This window comes from Juglans microcarpa x Juglans regia, chromosome 2D, assembly GCF_004785595.1.
Source record: "Juglans microcarpa x Juglans regia isolate MS1-56 chromosome 2D, Jm3101_v1.0, whole genome shotgun sequence".
NCBI classification, from domain to species: Eukaryota; Viridiplantae; Streptophyta; class Magnoliopsida; order Fagales; family Juglandaceae; genus Juglans; species Juglans microcarpa x Juglans regia.
Genome location: NC_054596.1, coordinates 14,970,008 through 14,990,914, shown reverse-complemented (window position 1 = coordinate 14,990,914; position 20,907 = coordinate 14,970,008). Strand labels below are relative to the sequence as shown.

The window sequence follows — 20,907 nt, the reverse complement described above, 5'->3', positions numbered from 1 at the left end:
CATTATTTTTAATAATTTCTCTACTCGTTTTTTTTTCTTTTTTCTTTTTTGTCTTAATTCAAGTTTGTGATATTTTAATATTATATTTTGACACTAATATCTCTATTTTTTTAATGTTTTCAACACATGCATTTTATAAATCTTCAATTATTCCACATCTATACACACACACATGATGCACACTTACATATACATGTATTTATTTTATTAGTTATCAGTTTATATATATATAGTTAATCCTGAAACGGTACACCGGAATGCACTAGTACCGAAATATTTTGTTCCGGTACTTAAACCGGAATAATCACCGTAACAGAATTTAAAACATTGCTTTATAATGTTCCAACGGGGCTCTAATTGTATCATTGACTAATCCTTTTGGACTATAAGCTATGTAGCTTAGGCCGAGCATGATAAATGGTATAAGAGCCTATCACAACCAAAAATGTAAGAATTGAGTTGTGCCATCTACAACGGACTGGCCCGGCGAGGACGTCGGGAATATAAAAGGTAGAGATTGTGATACCTCATTCTGATAAATGATAAGAGTAGGTGGTGTATGGGATCCTACATTACTTGGAAATGACAAGTTTTTGCTCTTAAAAAATGTTATTCGTAAACATAAATCTCCAAATTTGAGATCATGAAAAGATTGAACTGTGCATAAGGAGCAAAACTAATAAAAATATAATTTTTTTGGCACCGGGTGTCCGAAACAGCGTCCCGACTAATCCCAGGGGTGCACAGGCCCTCGGCAAGGAGTTTCCCACAAGTGCACCTCGGGTAATTTAAGAGGAAAATCCCTCAATCCGATGGCCCCAAGAGATTCTTTGCACCCAAGAGGATTTGAACCTTAGACCTAGAGGGAGCATACCCCGCTGCCCAAGGCCTTTACCACTTGAGCCAACCCCTAGGGGTTAAAAAAATATTAAAGCTACCTGAACTGAATAGATTTGCCCACAAACCACGATAAGCAGCAGACGAAGACAAATATCAGCAACAGGATAAAGATATTTGTTCCATGGGCACACAATCCTTTCTACTCATCCCTCAGACTTAGAAAAGAATCTCTTAACATCAAAACCACCAAAACTCTCACCATCAAGTAGTAGGCTGCAAAATTTTGTTTTGATAAGTAGAAAAATCTAGAGGTTAAAACATAAAGTCACAGACTGCCACTGATCTCATGGAAGTCTGTAGTGGTTCCTTGCAATGGAATGTTAACTTTTCTAGGGCAGCACATGACTGGGAAGCGGATGCCTTCACAGAGTTTTTCAACCTATTGTACTCCTCAAGAATGGCTGCGGGAGGTGCAAACAAGATCCTTTGGCACCACTCAGAAAATGGGAAGTTCACTGTTGGATCATTATGTCAGGTCCTCATCATCCAAGATACTATCTCCATTTCCTCGGAGGAACATTTAGGAGACTAAGGCCCCCTTGAAAGTAGCTTCTTTTTTGTCTGGAAAGCGACATTAGGAAAGATCCTCACTATAGACAACCTCAGGAAATTTCGGTTCATTCCCAAGTATTTGGGCTATGATTAGTTCTCATCAATAAAATTCTTATATACTGATCAGAAAAAAGGAAACTGCCGGTTCATTGTGATGGACTGGCATTGTATGTGCAAAGGGAGTGGAGAAACTGTGGATCATTTGCTATTACAATGTGGGGTAGCCAAGACCCTGTGGGATGATTTATTTGCTTGAATGGGGTTAACATGGGTTATTATGCCTACAAGATTGGTGGGCTTCCTAGCAAATTAAAGGGACTTACATGGTAACCCACAAAATGCAGCAATATGGAAAATGGTTCCCATATGTTTATTGTGGTGCATTCAGAGGGAGAGGAATGAGAGAAGTTTTGAAGGTTGGGAGAGGAAAGTGGATGAACTTAAAGTTTTCTTTCTCAACAAGTTGTTCCTCTGGGCAAACACAATAGATTTTAATGGACAAGTGTCCATGAGTTCCTTGTGTCAGCTGTAAATTCTAGTTAGGTGTTTCTCTTGTGTGCATTCTATGTACTAGGGCTATGCCTATTTATTAAAAAAAAAAAAGTTGCAGACTACAGCCATTGTACATTGCCACACAAGTAGAAGTTAGAGCAAGTATGTGAAGCTCTCAACCATTATAACTTGAAAATCATCAGGATGCAAAGTTTGCATGAATACCATGGGACTCGATATAGAGAACTTGGAAAGAGGAAAGAAATGCAAAATTACTAGGGCCATCTAGCCATCAGAGCACCCAAAATCAAGAGCTGGAACATGATAAAATAACCCCAACTATGAAACTTAACCACAACACACTAGTCCAGCACACTAATGTCATGCCAAGAATATAAAATAAACAAGACATGAACAAAGGTGTCACCAAATGAAGAGACACACCAGTATTTTGAACATAGCACCCACTCTAAGTGGCAAGACTCTTGGAGCCGTTTGGAGTTGTGGAAAAACTGGCAAGGGAACTGTTTTAACCACAGGAGGAGACACAGCGATCACCTTGGTGATGTATGATTGTGCTTTGGAACTTGAGAGAGTAGAATTCTGGACAAAAAGCATTGATGAGAGTTGCAAAAAGTACAATGGTAAAAGAAAAGAAAACAACCACATCAGCAACTGAAATTTGAATTTTAACCTTTCCTGCTGCAGAAAATGCTTGTTGCACTACCATTGCATCACTCTGGCGTTCTTTGTCAGAACTCTTCATCATGGTGATCTCTGGTTGGCTAACGACTGGAGAATCCTCCCTTGAGTCACTGACAAATTTTGGTAAACAAATGTCTTAAATCTTAACATAACTAACAAAAACATTGAAAATTAATGAACTTAGAAATCCAACCTTTTATAATGAACACTCCAGCCTCCTTCACCATCCAAGGACAACACCACATCATGAAATGCAACTAGTGCTGGTCGATGAGATATAGTTATGCATGATGTTCCCATTGCTCTAACTTTAGCACAAAAGCGTTCCTCCATATCGGTAGTGACGGCACTCGTGCATTCATCAAGAATTGCAAATTTAGGCTTATGATAGAACAGTCTGGCCATCCCCAATCTCTGTTGCTCACCCAGAGATAGTTCGTCTCCCCAGTTTATCTCTTTCTCAGGTGGGTAGCGCTCTAACAGGTACTCAAGGTCAACCTTAAAACAAAATCACAATTCCTACTCCATGAGTCATGTTTAAACATCAAAGGGTGCTCAAAAGAGAACAAGAGAGAAAGGGTAAGATCGAAGATTTACATTTTTCAATAGTTCCACCATTCCACTAGGAGTGAGAGATTCAACCTCTTGATCGACGGTAAGAGGATAAATTAACTGATCCCTCAGCGTTCCCACAGCAGTGTATGGTCGCTGTGGCACATAGAAAATCTCCTTATTAAGATAAGAACCAACCCCAGGTTTCACGATGTGGCCAGATACTAGAGGCCAGAGGCCGCCTAAAACTCGGAAAAGTGAGCTCTTCCCACTACCATTTGGACCTTCAGCAGAAATTAATAAACATAATCACACACTGAGGTGGAATCTCAGAAAAACAAAATACACCTTTTAGACCCATTCATACTAAAACAGCATTTTTTTTTTTTTTTTTACATTTTGATTTACAATTACATATACTCATGGAGGAAGGTATAACACCCAGAAAGCATTAATTGTAAACAACAAGTGTGATACCTCATATGATAAGGATAAGAGTAGGTGGTATATGGGATCCCACATTGCTTGGAAACGAGAAGTTCTTGCTCTTTATAAAGTTCCAATGGGGCTCCAATTGTATCATTGACTAGTTCTTTTAAAGTATAGGGCATGTGGTTTGGGACTTCCATTGGGGCGTTACAAATGGTATCAGAGCCTATCCCAATCAGAAATATGGGACTTGAGCCATGCCATCTACGACAGACTAGCCCGACGAGGGCGTTAGGAATTTAAGGGGGCTAGATTATGATACCCCATATGATAAAGATAAGGGTAGGTGGTGTGTGAGATCTCACATTGCTTGGGAATGAGAAGTTCTTGCTCTTTATAAGGTTCCAATGGAGCTCCAATTGTATCATTGATTAGTCCTTTTGGAGTAGAATAAATCTATTCATCATCTATTTTCTTATCATCCCATGATGTGGCATTAAATGATAGGTTCACAAGTAAAATATAATAAATAGTCTCCAATCATCTAATTTCACATCGTGGGATGATGGGAGGATGGTGAGAATTGAGATGATGAGTAGCATTACTCTTTGGAGTATAGGTCATGTGGTTTGGGCCTTCCATTGGGGCGTTACAACAAGAGTTAGTGACTATGTTAACAATTGAGATAATAGTTATAAACCTTTTTTTTTACACTTAAGGGTGGTGGGCTCAATGGTCCTTGGGTTTGGCAAGTACTAGGTCCTGCGTTCGAATCAACTTTCTCTTCAAAGAATCCATTCCTTTCAGGGGGCACGGGCACATCCCCTGAACCCCCTCCGAACTGACTTGACTGCTTTGCGTATTGGTATTAGCTGCCCAAGTATTCATTGAATTCCCTCATAAGGCTAAGGTATAATCTTGGCTCAAACCCAGCTTGAGGAAACGCCTGCGGTTCTTGCTGTCTAAAAAGCCCCTTCTGTCCAATTCTCAACGGGTAGAGTGCTACTATAGTCACCCCTAGGTAGGGAAGCCACCTCCGGCTGCCCCCTCCTACCCTTTTTATTCGATAACCAAAAAATTACAATCCTTTTTAATGTAAGTTTTCAACAGCCACCAATGATGCCCTCTATGGGCTATCATCTAATCACAAACGATGCCTATATACATTCACAAATGGGGATACTAAGTATAAATTTTTTTGGACCTAAATTTTCCCATATCACTTTATTGAACTGCTCATGCCTAAAAGGTGCATTTGATTGCATATCTGTTGCTTGGTTATAGTATTTCTTGGTTTATGTTTGTCATTTCCTATTCTGCTGTCAAGCAGTAGCTTGTGCTCTGTACTTACTGGTAGCAAAATATTCATTTATATTGTTAGTTTGTATTTCTTGGGTTTGGATTTGTTATTTCTGATTTTACTGCAAGCAGTAGTTTGTCTTCTTGTACTTATTGGCCAGTAAATTCCATTCAATAAAAAGAGCAGGAATAAATAGTTGAGAACTCAAGCTTCTGCCCCCCAAAATACACATATTTCCAATACTAATGTGCAGCAAAACATTTGCACACCTTATAGATTCCAGAAGAAAGTATATTTGTGGATGCGGCAGCCACCCATTAACAGCACAATATCTTTTTCTAAATAAGTAATTCTTTATTGATAAGCTCAAAAGGCGCAACTCAAGTACACAGGAGGCATACAAGAAAGATACCTACCAAGAAGGTGAAAAAGATATATTAACAGCACAATATCTTCTGCAACAATATGGAAAACTTAAAGACATTTCAATCTTGGAAAAGAACCATCACAACCAAGTAGGTTGCAGAATTCTCAACCATGCAACTAGCAGAACAAATTACCACCTTCCACACCCCTGCCATCATTGGTATCAGAATCATTGACATTAAAACCAAGACCATCATCCCCTAACACCCATTCATCAAACATAATCACCATTCAATATCATCAGCTCCAGCTTAAACTATATCTCCATATGTCAACCACTCTACCATCTTAAAACCACAGCCAGCACCAGTGTTAGCTCAAACACGCCACCACAGGAACCATAGCATCAGAGGATAGCATTGATGCTACCTTGCCTCCACCATCACTCCCAGCTACATCATCCCCACTCCACACCAAATCAACAAATCCCCCAGTTCTGCCACACCACCTAGCTAGCTTGCGTGGTCTCTAGATTTAAAACACAGCATTTTACAAGCCATAACCTACCAATACTCTGAAGACCATGCCAAATTAACCTCTTAGTTTTGAAAATATATACTAAGAACTGTTACACTAAGAACTTTCCATCATTTAGAATCAAATTTTTAAATATATATATATATATATGCACACATAAAGTTCATAGAATAATGCTCGATGGGCAAGGACACACAAAGCAAAGAAAAAATACAATGAAATTCACCAAATAAAGATGCTCTTAAGGTACCTGTGATCAAAAGATTAGATCCTGATTCAACCCTAAGAGTCAAATTATCCACCAAGACATTTTCAGAGGGGGTAACAACCTGAAAGACACTTACTGTGAGAACACAGAAACACAAAAATGAGAAAAAAGATTCAGGTAGATAATTGTATAAATTTCACAAACCTTGACACCAGCAAATTCAATGTAATTAGCTTCACTAATGTAGTTGGAGCTCCCATCTCTCTGCAGAGATGATCTATCGTTAACTGCACTTAGCTCTCTTGATATGACGATTAACTCATGAATGCGGTCAGCATAACCACTGTAAACATAGAGAAAAACCTCAGAATTTTATTCAAGATGTCACAAGAATTTAGTGCTATAAATGGCACCCAAAAGACCTGTAACACTGCAGTTAGAATGATACTTATAATAATTATAATAAAATGCCTCTTTTATTTTTTGCAAGTGCTGCAAAGAACGGATTGTATAATACCTGAGACGATTAAGTCGCCTTGAACTTATAGAAAGAGTCCCAAGAGACTGAAATAGTGAGATTATAACACTAGTATGATATCTTAAATTGCTCAACATCTCTGCACGACCTATGGTTGAAGTGTCAGGTCGTAGATGGCCAGAAAAGAAGGGCTCAATAATCAAGATAACGGCAACAGTAGCCCCAAGATACTTCAGCAAGAAGTCCTGAATCATGCCAAACCACCAATGATCGTGAAGGACAACACTCATATGCCTAACCAGGGTTTTAAACCTTTGCTGAATGTGAGATTCTTCTCTCCTTTCTCCACCATAAAATGCTATGCTTTCTGCATGTGTCCTTAATCGTGAATGAAGTTGCCTATAATCTCCTTCCAATTGTTGTTCTTTGGACATAAGTTTCCCAAAAGAAGGAGAAAAGTTTCTGATCATGGCCCCTGCTCCTGCTACATAGGCCTGGAAAAAAACGTAGAAGGTTGAGGTTGCATACCATTAACTGTAATAACTATTACAGTAATCTACACTATCAGAAGATAGTCTGCAAAACAACTGTACCATAACATCTAAAAACTGAAAGATTTTACAGATTAGTAGTGCAGACAACAGTTTGAAAATTACCAATATCCAAAACACATATTTAGGGCTGGCATAAGAACACAGGCGCCAAGTATAGAGCAGACCATCAGTCACTGCGGTTAGATCATCCTGTACAAGTTCACTCAACTCCGAACAGAACCTAGGTACATCACTTGCAATTCGTTGTTCAGGATTATTAATCCGTCCATCAACATGTGATATTTTGTAATACGCCATATTCTGGAAAAAAAAAAAAAAAAGATTAATGAGCAATAAATAGAGCACACTGTTAGAACAGGCAAAACATCATCATGCATTCATTAGGCAACTTTTTTGGTGGGTATTCATTAGGCAACTCAAATTATTAGAAAATGCTTTTTCTTGTGTTAACAGTGAAAAAAAATGGAGAAAATTAGAGCAAGGACGGGATGTGTGCATGGTATATGTTGGACCCTTGCAGAAAGACACAAGTTTGTAGTGAAATCACATTTTCAAGTTTTAACCTGTTTCCTTGGAAGAGTATCTGGAGAGTGCAGGCTCTTCAAGAGTGGCATTTTGTGTGGAAGAAAACTTTGGGAAAAATATTGACGCTAGATAACTTGAGGAAGTGTGGAACATCATTGTGGTGAATTGGTGTCGTGTGAGAAGTGTAGGTAGTCCATTGATCACCTTCTTCATTGTGAAGTAGTAAGGAATTTACAAAGTTCTCTCTTTATGTTATTTGGTGTTGATTTGGGTTATGCCAAGACGGGTGCAAGAGTTGGTGAGTTGGGTGGACAGGAGGGACGTCATAACATTATGGAAGTTTCGAGGTTGGCTCCTTAATGTTTGATGTGGTGTATTTGGAGAGATTGGAATGCATGAGCCTTTGAAGATAGAGCAACTTCAGTGGTTGAGCTGAAAAAGAATGCTTTGAACTCCCACACATGGATAAAAAAATCACAAAAAGGTTACACCTAAAAATTGCATAAGATGTTAACTATGAAAAAAGTCCCTTGATACAGCAATCTTGCACACAAAATGGTGACCATGGGTACCTCAAAATAATGAGCATGGATAAGTCTTGTCAATATTTTTCTGAATCGCAGACTTAAGGTCCCTGTAATGTAATTTGAAGTTGAATGCATGGCTGAAAGGAGGAAACACAATAGAATATTTTCTGAAATCAACCGGAAAAATAATGGTACACGTCGAAGAAAAGCAGCACGAAATAAAAATCCTTGTACTTTTGCCAGCCTGTTGCCCAAAGCAGTTCGAAAAACCTGAAACAGTGGAAGAATGGTTATTAACAGAATGCTACAAGAACCACTCTTGGTCAAGTTTATTTTTTGATCGACACCTGGTGTCCAAGAACACACTCTTGGTCAAAGTTTTGTCCATTCCTTATAAGTAAACAATTGAAATTCTAAAATAAGTTTTGTGATGCATATAACTTCTAGTTTTAAAAGTTCTCTTTTCCCTTCTCTAAGATACCGAGACAGACGATGTATAAAATCCTTCATTTTAACCTCTACCCATACAAATATCCAAAGTTTAATATAATGAAAATGAGGAAACCCCAGAGAACATTAAAATTTTTGGTTCTTCCATGCTAAGTAGTGACATGTTGCTGCGTATTCAAAACCTGTTATATCCCACACAGAATGGCTTGTCTTCTCACTTCAAATAAGCCTGATAACAAGCATCATCATCATAATTGATTTTTAAGAAGAAATTGTTAATATATCAACAATCTAACAAACTGTATTTGATCCTTATCCATTATCCATCAATTAAGAAAAAATTAATTATTTTTAATTAGGGGAGAGACAGAGAGAGCAATTCAATCGCGATAAATTGCTTATTATCATAGATACAAAATTAGATTCAACCAGATTTCATTATAGTTTGAATATTAAAAACTCTCGGGCCATAAAGAACAAGTGCAGGGATTCAAGTCTAGAGAGCAGCTATTTCATGCAAACGTTTGAAGGGTAGGACCATATCCAAGCCATCCTTGCAAGATTGCACTATAGTAGAACAAACATTTGGGTAATGACCCTTTATATTTAGAGATTTGATATGTTTAACCACTGCTCTAAAAATTGGATTGCCCAATCAAACAAGGCTCTAATGAAAACAGTCATCTTGAACCACCACAATAAAGATTCATCGTGGCAAAAATTTATTTTAATGCTCTTGGCTTGCAGTGGTTTGCACTAATACTTACAAGAGAAAACAGGAAATAACAACAAAATCTTATCAAATCCCACATCTCAAATCTACACAAAAGAGGCTTACCACTATAGCTGCTAAAGCTAACAGGTCCCTCGTACCCATTTTTCCCATCTCAGACAGTAGAACTCCAGCAAGGACTTGAAGTGACTTCAATGCTCCTTTCTTTCGGGTTGTTTTCTTTACATTATTATCCTGAACCACTTCTGAATTTTTATTAGTATCATCAACCCCATTATGATGACTGAAAGAGTCAGGCTTTCTACAGCTGAACCGTGATTGCACATAGGCAGCAGTTCCTCCAGCAACTAAGATACCAGTGGCAAGCAGTAGAGTTCTCCTGTGGGACAACAATAATAATAACATAAGCTGCAATGCAAAGAGAAGAAGCAGGGGATGCACACATTGTAGTAAGCTGAAAACCAATCCATCATCCATCTCAGATCCAGCTACTTGAAAGAAAATAAAAGTGCAGGATAGTGTCTTTGCAGCATTGTGTCTTTAATTTAATTGGAAGAAAAAAAGGTGATGAATAAATGCACAGCATATCCGGCTATATTTATATTCCTTATTAGTTCTTTAGTATTATTTTTTTTATGGGTAAAATAAATTTTTACTGAAACAAGTAAAGAGTCATAGCCCAAGTACATAGGATGTATACAACTGAGAACACCTAGTTACAAGTTAGGAGCTAGAAAGTGACACAAAATAGTCATGAAAGCTGGATCCGTTGAAAACACTAGCAGAAGCCCAAAGAATAAAGTATGGAAAGAAACTTCTAAGCTAATCTAGATAGGGCTATTTTCAAAGCTCCGGTCATTCCAAGCCAAATATACCATATGAGACATAAAGGAATCATTCTCCATATATTAGCAATATGGGAATTCCCTTTCCAACAAGCAAACAAGTCCACCAGCTCTTTGTTATCTAATACAGGCCCTCATTGTAACCAGACATCACGTCCATTATTTCAGGGATTATTTTTTATAAGTAAATAAGCTTTATTAATAAGCAAAATAGGCACTATCCAAGTACAAGGGAACAATACACCAAATAAACCCAAATGAAGTAAAGGCCTTGGTGGTTTGCTCCCTCCAGGTCTAAAGTTCCAATCCTCTTGAGTGAAAACAATTTCTAGGGGCCATTGGACTAGGGGAACTTCTCCTTGAATTACCCAAGGTGCACTTGTGGGAAACTCCTTGCGTAGGGCCTGTGCACCCCCAGGATTAGTCGGGATTTTATTCTTGGGCACCCAATGCCAATCAAAATAAACTAATCCAGGAACCTAAAGCTAGAGAAACATAAGTGGGTGCAGCCATATTCAACATAAAAAAGCGTACCGTGAACACCATGTTTCTAAACACTTTAAACATTGAGTGACTATAAAAGTCTTTATTAGTAATAATTTCAATGAAATAAACTTCAATTGACCAAATAAACTTCCCCTTGAATTACCCAAGGTGCACTTGTGGGAAACTCCTTGTCGAGGGCCTATGCACCTGCAGGATTAGTCGGAATTTTGTTATCGAACACCCAATGCCAATCGAAAATAAAAAATCCAGGAACCTAAAGCTAGATAAACATAAGTGGGTGCAGCCATATTCATTCGACATCAAAAAGCGGTAAACCTAGCCTGTCTCTTGGGATGTAAGGTATCTACTTCACCCATGAAATATCTTGGCTTGCCATTAGGTGCTTCCTTCAAATCAAAGGGAATTTGGAATGTTGTGGTTGAAAATGTGGAGCGCAGATTCGCTTCTTGGAAGAGGTTTTACTTGTCTAAAGGGGGTAGGCTTACTTTGATTAAAAGTATTCTTTCTAACCTACCAACCTATTTTCTGTCCTTGTTCTCGCTCCCCACAAAGGTTTCCAACCATATCGAGAAGTTACAATGAGATTTCTTATAGAGTGGGATGGGGGAAAAGTTCAAATTTTATCTAGTGAAGTGATCAATTGTTTGCACATCAATATCTAGGGGCAGATTGGGGATTCGTAACTTGATGAAGTTCAACCAAGCTCTCTTGGGTAAATGGTTGTGGCGGTACCAACACGAAAGGGGGCCTTATGGAAGTCAATTATAGCTTCGAAGTTTGGGGAGGCTTGAGGAGGATGTTGTTCAAATGAGCTATGTGGTCCATATGGGGTGGGTATGTGGAAAAACATTAGAAAAGGCTGGGAGATCTTCCTTTTTTTTTTTTACAAGTGGCTAGGAGATCTTCCTAAGACATGCACATATTGTGGTGGGTAACCGCTCTCATGTTAAATTTTGGTACAACAAATGGTGTGGTGAACAAAGTCTCAAAGACACATTCCCTACCATTTTTGAGCTTGTACGAGCGAAGGACGATCTCTTGGCTCTCTCGTGGCTCCCCTCAATGGAATGTAGATTTCATTAGGGTAGCACAAGATTGGGAGTTGGATGTTATCACCGAGTTCTTTGCTTTACTATATCCGTCCAAGCTCTTTGCTTTACTATATCTGTCAAGTGACTGAGGGTATCATAGACAAGATGGATTGGAGCCACTCCAAGAAAGGTAGATTCACAGTCAGATCATTCTACCAAGTTCTAACGATCCCGGGTATGACCATTTTACATGGAAGAATATATGGAAGACGAAAGCTCCTCTAAAAGTATATTGTTTTGTTTGGACAACTTCCTTGAGCAAGATTCTTACTACAGATAATTTGAGGAAATGTTGGGTAATGGTGTTGGACCGGTGTTGCATGTATAAGAAGAATGGTGAATCAATAGATCACCTTCTTCTACATTGTGAGGTGACCAAAACCATGTGGGATGATTTTTTTGCAGGCATTGGATTATCATGGGTCATACCTCTTAGACTGGTAGATTTCCTAGCAAGCTATAGAGGTCTCCAAGGTAATCCTCAAGTGGTAGCAATTTGGAGAATGGCCCCTATATGTATGTGTTGGTGCATTTGGTGGGAGAGAAATGATAGAAGTTTTGAGGATCAAGAGAGGACAATGGATGAGCTTAAAGTTCTTTTTTTTTTTAAACTTTGTTCTTATGGGAGGGGGTCTTTGATTTCAATGGACTAAATGTAAATGATTTTCTACTTTCGGTTGTAAACCCTAGTTAGGAACTTCTCATATATACTTCTGGTGTACTTGGGCTATGCCCTTTTCTCTTATGAATAAAACTTCTTAATTACCTATTAAAAAAAAGGTACCGTGACCACCATCTTTCTATACACTTTAACCATTGAGAGACTATTAAAATCTTTATTAGTAATCATTTCAATGAAATAAACTTCAATTGACCAAAAAAATTCTTATGTTTATACATTTTATTTTTTAATTTTTGGTAAGTGAAGATTTTATTAAAAACACAAAATGCTCAAGTATACAAGAAGTGTACAAGAGAAACACCTAATTAGAAATAGGAAAAGAGAAGAATATTGTGAAAATAGCCCATTAAAGTCCGCAGAAGCTGTCCAAAGGAATAGAGTATTTAAAAAGAAAGTTTTAAACTCCTCTATCATCAGCTTGTGGTCCTTAAAATCTATATCATTCCTTAAGGGCCCTACCACCACACCACACATCATGCCAAAATCTAATCTTGGCATCATCTCCCACTTCAACGCTAACACGATTGGAAAGCTTTCCTCATCCTTTTCTTATGTTCTTCCATAATCCTATCCCAGAAGGTCCTTGGACTTCATTAGAACACCACCCAACCCACAAACACCTATATATAGTGTACAAATGACCTCCACAATGCTTCTCTCTCATTATGATAACTCCAACACCACTTCCCTAAGAGTGCAAGATTAAGCAATAACACATTCTGAGCTCCTAAACCAATGTAAAACATCAGAGAACACATTTTAGCCCAATAAACTAGGTGAAATTTGACATAATCACCTAACTCATCCCCAAGGAAGTCTCCCTGTAGCTTGTCAGCCTTTCACTCTAAGAAAAATTCCAAGACATGATTCTTGGCATCACAAGTATTCTACATGCATGTACCCTCATCTATGCCCCTATTCGAGCTATACCTTCTTTGAGATACTAATTAATAGAGCTAATCAGTCGCTTCAATTCCCTATTCCTATTTTCACCTAAATTAGGAGTCGAATCCTAAGCTTGTTGTTGTACTCGACTGACTTCAATGGCTGTAAAAAAAAAAAAAGCAAACAATTCACCTTTGAACCCATCACAGGACAGCCCCAAAATTATGTCAAAGTTTTCTAGCATCTTTTGTCAATATCGGCTTTTTGATACATCTTGGGTATTCCTATGCTCGATTAATTTTTCCCCCAGCCTCATTTCTCCCCTCCTCTACATTGCCCGAATTGCCCCCTACATCACAATTCGCCAACATCGCCACCTTATTGGCAGCCAATGAGTTCAATAGAGGGAAACTCCCTTCAACTGCTGATTCTTCAGTTGCACCCTTGACAGGACAAGACTCAAACTAGATTCTCCCACAGCTTCTGACCCAGATGCTGTTGATTGTCGTAGAGAGAGGCCAGTATATAGTCTGAACCAGACACAATCCAGACCTGCTCCAATATTACCTAAATATAATTTGAATGAACTGTGATTTTAATGAATATTGACTAGCAAATTAATTAGGCTTGTTTATTGCACACTAAACAACCAATTTTGTATATATCAAAATTGAACATTTTAATAGACTACAATATTACTAATCATGGCAATGGGAATAAAGCACAAATGCAAGAACCAAATCTATCAAACAGACAACCCAATTTTATTTGGTTTTTCTGATCAGGTAGCAAGATTGAGTATCAGCAGAAGCATGCATATAAGGAAGTTAATACCTCCTTGAAGCCAGAAAACTTCGACCATGCTCGGTTAATTGCAAAAGTTGAAGAGAAGGCATGGCTCAAAGTCAACCTTCCCCTATCAACAAATATCAGCAACTATGATAGCTTCCTCTTATCTCTAGGAGCCAAAAATTCTTCAAAACATCAAAAGGAATTGAGTATGATAATCTGCAGTAAAAAATAAGAGAGATCAAAAGGGTTTTGAGGGAGAGAAGTAGTAGGAACACTCAATGCATTAAGATTGTGAGCTCTACATACCAACACCATCAAAGTGGTAGCATGAAAATAAAAGTCAGAGAGACGTATTTTAAAGGAAATTATGTTTTATTTTGCATCACTCATGAAATTTGGTGCTACCCTTAACCTTATATTTAGGAAATAAAATGAAGATATATGACAGTTAACACAATCATATATCTAAATAGGGCCATAGTAACTGTCAAAGTGCAGATTCACCTTTCCTTTTCAATTTATCACTAATTCTTGGACCAGTATTCTACATCAGGCCCTATCACTATGCTTTGAATTCCAACCGTGGAACTTAAAAGAAAAAAAGCATTTTCAATATACCTCTTTTATTGCAAATTTTCAAATTTCTACAGGCCTAAAATGAGTTAAGACACAACATGGCTACATTTTTCAATGTGTTTCATGATGTGTTGCCTAAATTAGAAATTGGGTGCAGACTTTATCCCATTTAATTAAATGGAATTTTTTCTCATCTCCTAACCCTCCCCACAAGAAGTCAAGGTAAATCTTCTTCAGTCTATTTGCCACCCCTGCAGGCAAAGGGAACAAAGATAAAAAAGTACGTTGGAAGATTAGATAATGTGGTCTTAATAAGCGTGGTTCTACCGCCTTCAGACAAGTAAATTATCTTCCAACCCGCCAGTTTGCATTCGATTTTCTCAACAATCCCATCCCACATTGCCTTAGATTTATGAGGAGCCCCCAAAGGAAGTCCCAGGTACTTCATAGGCAAGGATGGCACCTTGCAGCCCAAGATGGCAGCCACTTCGTTAAATTATTAACCAAGCCAACTAGAACTATTTCGGACTTTGATAAGTTCACTTTAAGACTGGAAAACAAAGAAGGAGGGCTCTCAAAGAGCGAATCTGGTCGAGATCTGGGTCACAGAAAATCAACGTATCATCAACGAAAAGGAGGTGAGCGACCGATATGCTACCATGCGAGGAACCACCCACCGAGAAGCCCGAGATGAAGCCCTTGTCCACCACCTCGTCCAACATTCTACTTAGCACATCCATCACAAGAATGAATAACAAGGGGGATAAGGGGTCCCCTTGTCTCAAACAACGAGAACTGTTGAAGAAGCCTTCGGGAGTGCCATTGATCAAAATGGAGAATCTAACAGTTATGATACAATGTTTTATCCACCGACACCATCTTTCCCTGAAGCCATGCCTACCAAGAATATACAACAAGAAATCCCAGTTCACATGATCAAATGCCTTCTCTATATCCAATTTACACAAGATACCTAGGATGCCATCTCTAACTCTATTCTCCAAGCATTCATTAGCAATAAGAAATCTTGCACCTCCACAGACCTCGCCCTTTTTGCGATAAGGGCAATGAAAGAGGCGTTAAGACTTCTCTCAAATTTCATAAAAGAGTGAAATTTGAGAAAAACCTTCATGAGATCCTCCTTGACAATGTCCCAACAAGTTAGAAAGAACATCATTGTGAAGCCATCTAGCCCGGTGCTTTGTCTTTATCCATCCCTTTAAGCACGCTAAGCACCTCGTCCTCTTCAAAGGACCTCTCCAACCAAGCCGCACTTGATTGATCAATTAAATCGAAAACGAGTCCGTCTACCTTGGGCCTCCATTAATATTGCTCCGTTAACAGCTTGTCATAAAAGTGGACAATGTTGTTCTTGATAGCAACTCTATCCTTCAAAACCCTGCCTTCCGAATGAAGGACCTCAATGGCATTGTTTCTATGATGGGAATTAGCAACTCCATGGAAAAATTTTGTGCTCTTGTCCCCTTCCTTCAACCAAAGGGCCCGAGATTTTTGTCTCCAAGAGATCTCCTCCATAAGAGTGATTTTTTCCAGCTCAGCTACTACAATCATTTTCCCTGCCTTATCATCTGCTGAAAGAGCCTCATCCACTTCTTTATCACCAAATTGTTGCATCTCCTGAAAGAAAGGAAGCCGCTGGTCATTAATGTTCCCGAAGACTTCCCAATTCCATTTTCTTAGATCGTTTTTCAAAGCTTTAAGCTTCCCAACCAAAACAAAACTAGGGGTGCCCGTGAGTTGATAAGAGGCCCACCACGATCTAACTTTCTCCGTAAACCCGTCGACCTTCAACCACATATTCTCAAATTTAAAGTATCTTCGTCCGCCATGAAGACCCCCGCAATCTAATAAGAGGGAAGTGATCAGAGTAAAGCCTAGAGAGCCTTTTTTGGCAAAGGTTGGGGAAGTGAACCTCCCAGGAGGGAGAAACAATAAACCTGTACAACTTAGACCAGGCCCTCCCATTAGATCAAGTGAAATCTCCCCCCGCCAAAGGTAGACTCAAATATAAGTGCTGAAAAGTCAGCCATGGTTGTACCCATTCTAGAATCCCTTGATCTTTCACTCAGGAACCGAGTGACGTTGAAATTGCCTCGAACATACCATGGAATATCCCACCAACTACACAAACCAGTGATCTCATCCCAAAGGAGTTGTCTTTTGCTATCGACATTTGGCTCATAAAATTTGGCCCGTAAACTCCTAAGAAGCCTCAACCGAAACCATCTTCTACAATCGAGAAAGATCATGCTACCGAAAATTCGCTGACAAAATCCTCCACCTAATTAACTACTCTCTTATCCCACAACACTAAAATGCCCCCTGAAGCACCCTTGGAGACAAGAGCGGTCCATCCCACTAGGGGCAATTCCACATGCTTCTTATTAATTGTCTGTCGATAGACTTCAACTTAGTCTCCTGCAAACAAATCACATTTGCTTCCATTCCAGTAATAAGTTCTTCACTCTAAGGTGCTTGCTCGGGTCATTCAGTCCCTGAACATTCCATGAAAGGATCTTGGGCTTCATGGAACGCTGAGGTTCACCCTATCATTGTGTCTGCCCCTGCTCGCACTTCCTTCCCTTGCATCATAGTTTATGGAGCAAACAAGCCTCTTAAGCTCCCTATCCTTTTTAGTAGTAGATTTGGCAAGAAGTGGATGTCCAACTGCCATGGCAATGAGAAGAGCTTTAAACTAGTCCTCAAATCCTTCACATGAAATCCCAATGTAGTGACGAAGTTCATCTACCTTTCGTAAAACCCAAGTGCCAGTGGCAACGAGCATAAAGGACTAGGTACGTCTCCAGAATCCCCCAGTTTCGTGTCAACTCCAAACTCCTTACAAACTAACTATAAATCAAACCCGAGTGAAGATTCAACATCCCAAAGAACCCCATCATTCGATGACTCATCATCCCCTTTTGCCACTGTGCACAAAACCCTTGAGGGGGTCTCTAATTCACAAAACGATGGATGAAGGCCTTGGGCCCTAAAGAGAACCTCTAAGGGCTGAGAGGGACCAGATTTAAGCAAAGGGTCGTCGTAGCCTTCAAATCGAGGCAGCCCAGTAGAGGATGACGCCTCCTTGCAGAAGGCTCTTCTTGGAAAGTGGCTATGGCGGTACCATCAAGAAAGGGATGCTCTTTGGACAAGCATCATCGATATTAAATACGGGAGCATTTGGGGGGTTGGTGTTCTACTGCAGTAAGAGGGGCCTACGGGGTGGGTGTTTGGAAATTCATTCGGAATGGATGGGAAGATATACTCGGTAATTTCAGACTTGAGGTGGGAAGGGGCATGCGAATCAGATTTTGGCATGATATTTGGGGTGGTGATGTGGCCTTGAAAAATGCTTTCCCCTCTCTTTATAGGATTGTGTCATATAAGGATGCTTTTGTAATATGAGCATCTCCACTGATTCTCTTCATTGGTCCGTGAGTTTTTCTAGAGCTATACAGTATTGGGAGGTGGACGACATTGCTGACTTCTACAATGTTTTATATGCGCTGAAAATGCAAGCAGGAAGGGAGGACACACTACTATGGACACGTACAGGGAACAAGAAAATTTCAATCCGCTCTTATTACAAGGTATTGACGGTTCACCCCTCCAATGCCTTCCCTTGGAAGAGCATTTTGAGTTGCAATGCTTCCCTCAAAGTTGCTTTCTTTGGCTGGTTGGCATCCCATGGGAAAATATTGACTATCGACAAGCTGAAAAAGCGCGGCTTTTACTTAACAGATTGGTGCTTCATGTGTAAACACAACAGTGAATCAGCAGACCGCCTGCTTCTCCATTGAGAAGTAGTCAAGGCTTTATGGGATGACATCTTCACTAGGCTTGGTATCACATGGGTTATGCCTAGGAGGGTGATGAATTTATTGTCATGTTGGAGAGGGATTCGGGGGATTCAGGGCCACCGTCATATTGCAGCTGTTTTGGAAGATGGTGCCTCTATGTTTAATGTGGTGTACATGGATTGAAAGAAATGGTCGATGTTTTGAAAACAGGGAACGCTCTCCGGATGGTTTTAGGGCCTTTTTCCATTACACATTATTGCTTTGGCCTTCATCTATAGTATTGAATGGAGCGAGTAGTTTGTAAAACTTCTTTTATGCTACTTTTCGTAGCATAAAAGAAGTTTTAATGACTAATTTAATTTGTAATGTCTAATTTAATGACTTTTATGCTACTTTTTGCAGCGAGTAGTTTGTAACTAGGCACTTTCTTGTATACTTCTTGTGTATTCGGGCATTGCCTATTTACATGGATTAATAAAACTTCCTACTTATCAAAAAAAAAAAATAGAAATCTACACAATTCCTCACATACTCCTAGCGATTAGACAGCACCCAAAGAGACTTTCCCAGGATGTGTTGCCCAAATTAGAAAACCGAAGCAATTCCTTAAATGTGCCTAGAGATAAGTCAAATGCTCAAAGAGCCTAAAACCTTATTGCGGAGAAAAATGCTATAAATACTGGACTTAAAATCAGATCATGTGAACTACATGTAAGTTGTAGAGCATTTATATCGCCATCCGAGAATCATCTATATCAAGGTTTGCATAAAATCAGATGAACCATTCATGCAACTGGTTCTTTTTTTTCTCCCTCCCTTCCTCCCTCCGTTCAATCCAGTTCTTTTTTTCCCCTCTTTGCTTTTAGGATCGAATTTCAAGTTGAATGTCTTATTACTAGATTTTTCCTCCTTTTTTTTTTTTTTTTTTTTTTTGCGTATGTACATGTTTCTTGAATATTCATTGTTAATTAAGCTGGGCATCGCACGGCCATGCCTAGCATATACCATTTCCGAGATCAAGAATCCCTTAAACAATACCAGACACCTAAAAGATATAATTTCAACAATATAAATTGCCACAAAATAACATCATCCATAATAATAGCACAAAAAACAGAGGAATTCAATTCCCACGGTCCATATGAATTTGAAGTTCCAGGAAAGTATGCCGGTACCTCATTATTCATCGGCAAGAAACAGAAACGCCGTCATAAGAAATGGAGCTCCTTCTTCTCTTCTATCTAACTCTCATCTACCAGTCCAAGCCAAACGTCCGAGACACTAAATCAGGCGGACAAGGAGACCTTTCCGATCGAAAACCCTAGGATTTCCCAATCCACAAGAAGCCTTTGAATAGCTGGTAAAGAACCGGACATCCGAATCGAAGAGCGGAAGACGAGAGAAAGAGTAACTTCTACTGCCACCATCCACTACAACGATTTTTCTAGCAAAGATAGCGGGCGATGATAAAACGAAGCGAGGAGCCTTCTCCCAGTCCCAGCAAATTTTTCCGTCCCTCACACACTGGGCAATATTTATTTTATTCTGCTCTGCTTATACTACATACATGCATATGCATTGGGATAATAGGCTATGATTCTCAAAGGACATGGCAACAATTTCTCTTTGTACTTTCATCTCCCTATGACACGCTCCTTTGCGAAGAATATTGATGCTACTACTCACCTATGCCTACTTATCAACCACTTAATCTAACCGTTAGCTTTTGATCTTATTTTGGCTCAAATTGCGAGTGAATTTTAGTTTGTTTTATTTCCATCGGAAATTGAACATAGCTAATTTAATTGCTATATTGGATGATCCTGATACTACGCTGGGTCTGACCATTCACACCAACCATGTGTGCCGTAAATTTGGCTACTTTTGTTCATGTATAAAAACTATGTTGTAGAGGACCAAAGAAAACAAAATTAATCGAGAGAAAATACCACTCTTTGTCTTATCGCAAGAGACTATATTTACAGGCATGGATGCATTTCATGTCCTATGAATTCACTAGGTAGAATTTACTCTTAAAAATTAACTTATAAGGAAATAGTATTTAAGAACTTATAAAGTACCAACTAATAGTATTTAGAGACTTATAAACTACCAACTAATCTCATATTTAGTCGATGTGAGATCATAACAACATTTCGTAGTCGACTTCCACGGTGGTCCCGGCACTCACACGAGTTGGTTATGCTCTAAGTCTTTCTGAGTCCCAAATGAACATTGTCATGTCGACATCACCTCCTGTATCGCACGATTGCAATCGTGTCAACATGGACTGCATATGTGGAGTAGCCCTGATATCATTTGTTATAAACCCATTAAGTATAACCTACCTTTAAAAATCGACTTAAAAAAATAGTATCTAGGAGCTTATAAACCACCAAT

At 39.1% G+C, this 20,907-nt stretch overlaps 1 protein-coding gene across 2 annotated transcripts in view; it reads right to left on the bottom strand.

Annotated features, from left to right (window-relative positions):
* LOC121248525 (ABC transporter D family member 1) overlaps positions 1-20,292 on the bottom strand; it is a 30,731-nt gene extending 10,439 nt beyond the window's left edge. The window contains exons 1-12 of one of the 2 annotated variants that reach the window (XM_041147010.1): positions 19,683-20,292; positions 14,153-14,326; positions 9,414-9,687; positions 8,171-8,395; positions 7,176-7,373; positions 6,559-7,013; positions 6,246-6,384; positions 6,084-6,162; positions 3,247-3,485; positions 2,843-3,147; positions 2,639-2,750; positions 2,389-2,547 (exon numbers count right to left, since the gene is read on the bottom strand). In XM_041147010.1, the coding sequence (XP_041002944.1) occupies positions 2,389-2,547; positions 2,639-2,750; positions 2,843-3,147; positions 3,247-3,485; positions 6,084-6,162; positions 6,246-6,384; positions 6,559-7,013; positions 7,176-7,373; positions 8,171-8,395; positions 9,414-9,687; positions 14,153-14,214 (2,247 nt within the window). In that variant the 5' untranslated portion in view covers positions 14,215-14,326; positions 19,683-20,292. Of the gene's footprint in view, positions 1-2,388; positions 2,548-2,638; positions 2,760-2,842; positions 3,148-3,246; positions 3,486-6,083; positions 6,163-6,245; positions 6,385-6,558; positions 7,014-7,175; positions 7,374-8,170; positions 8,396-9,413; positions 9,688-14,152; positions 14,327-19,682 lie in introns of both variants that reach the window. The other variant, XM_041147009.1, reaches the window with a different exon arrangement.
* Positions 20,293-20,907: the final 615 nt, after the last annotated feature.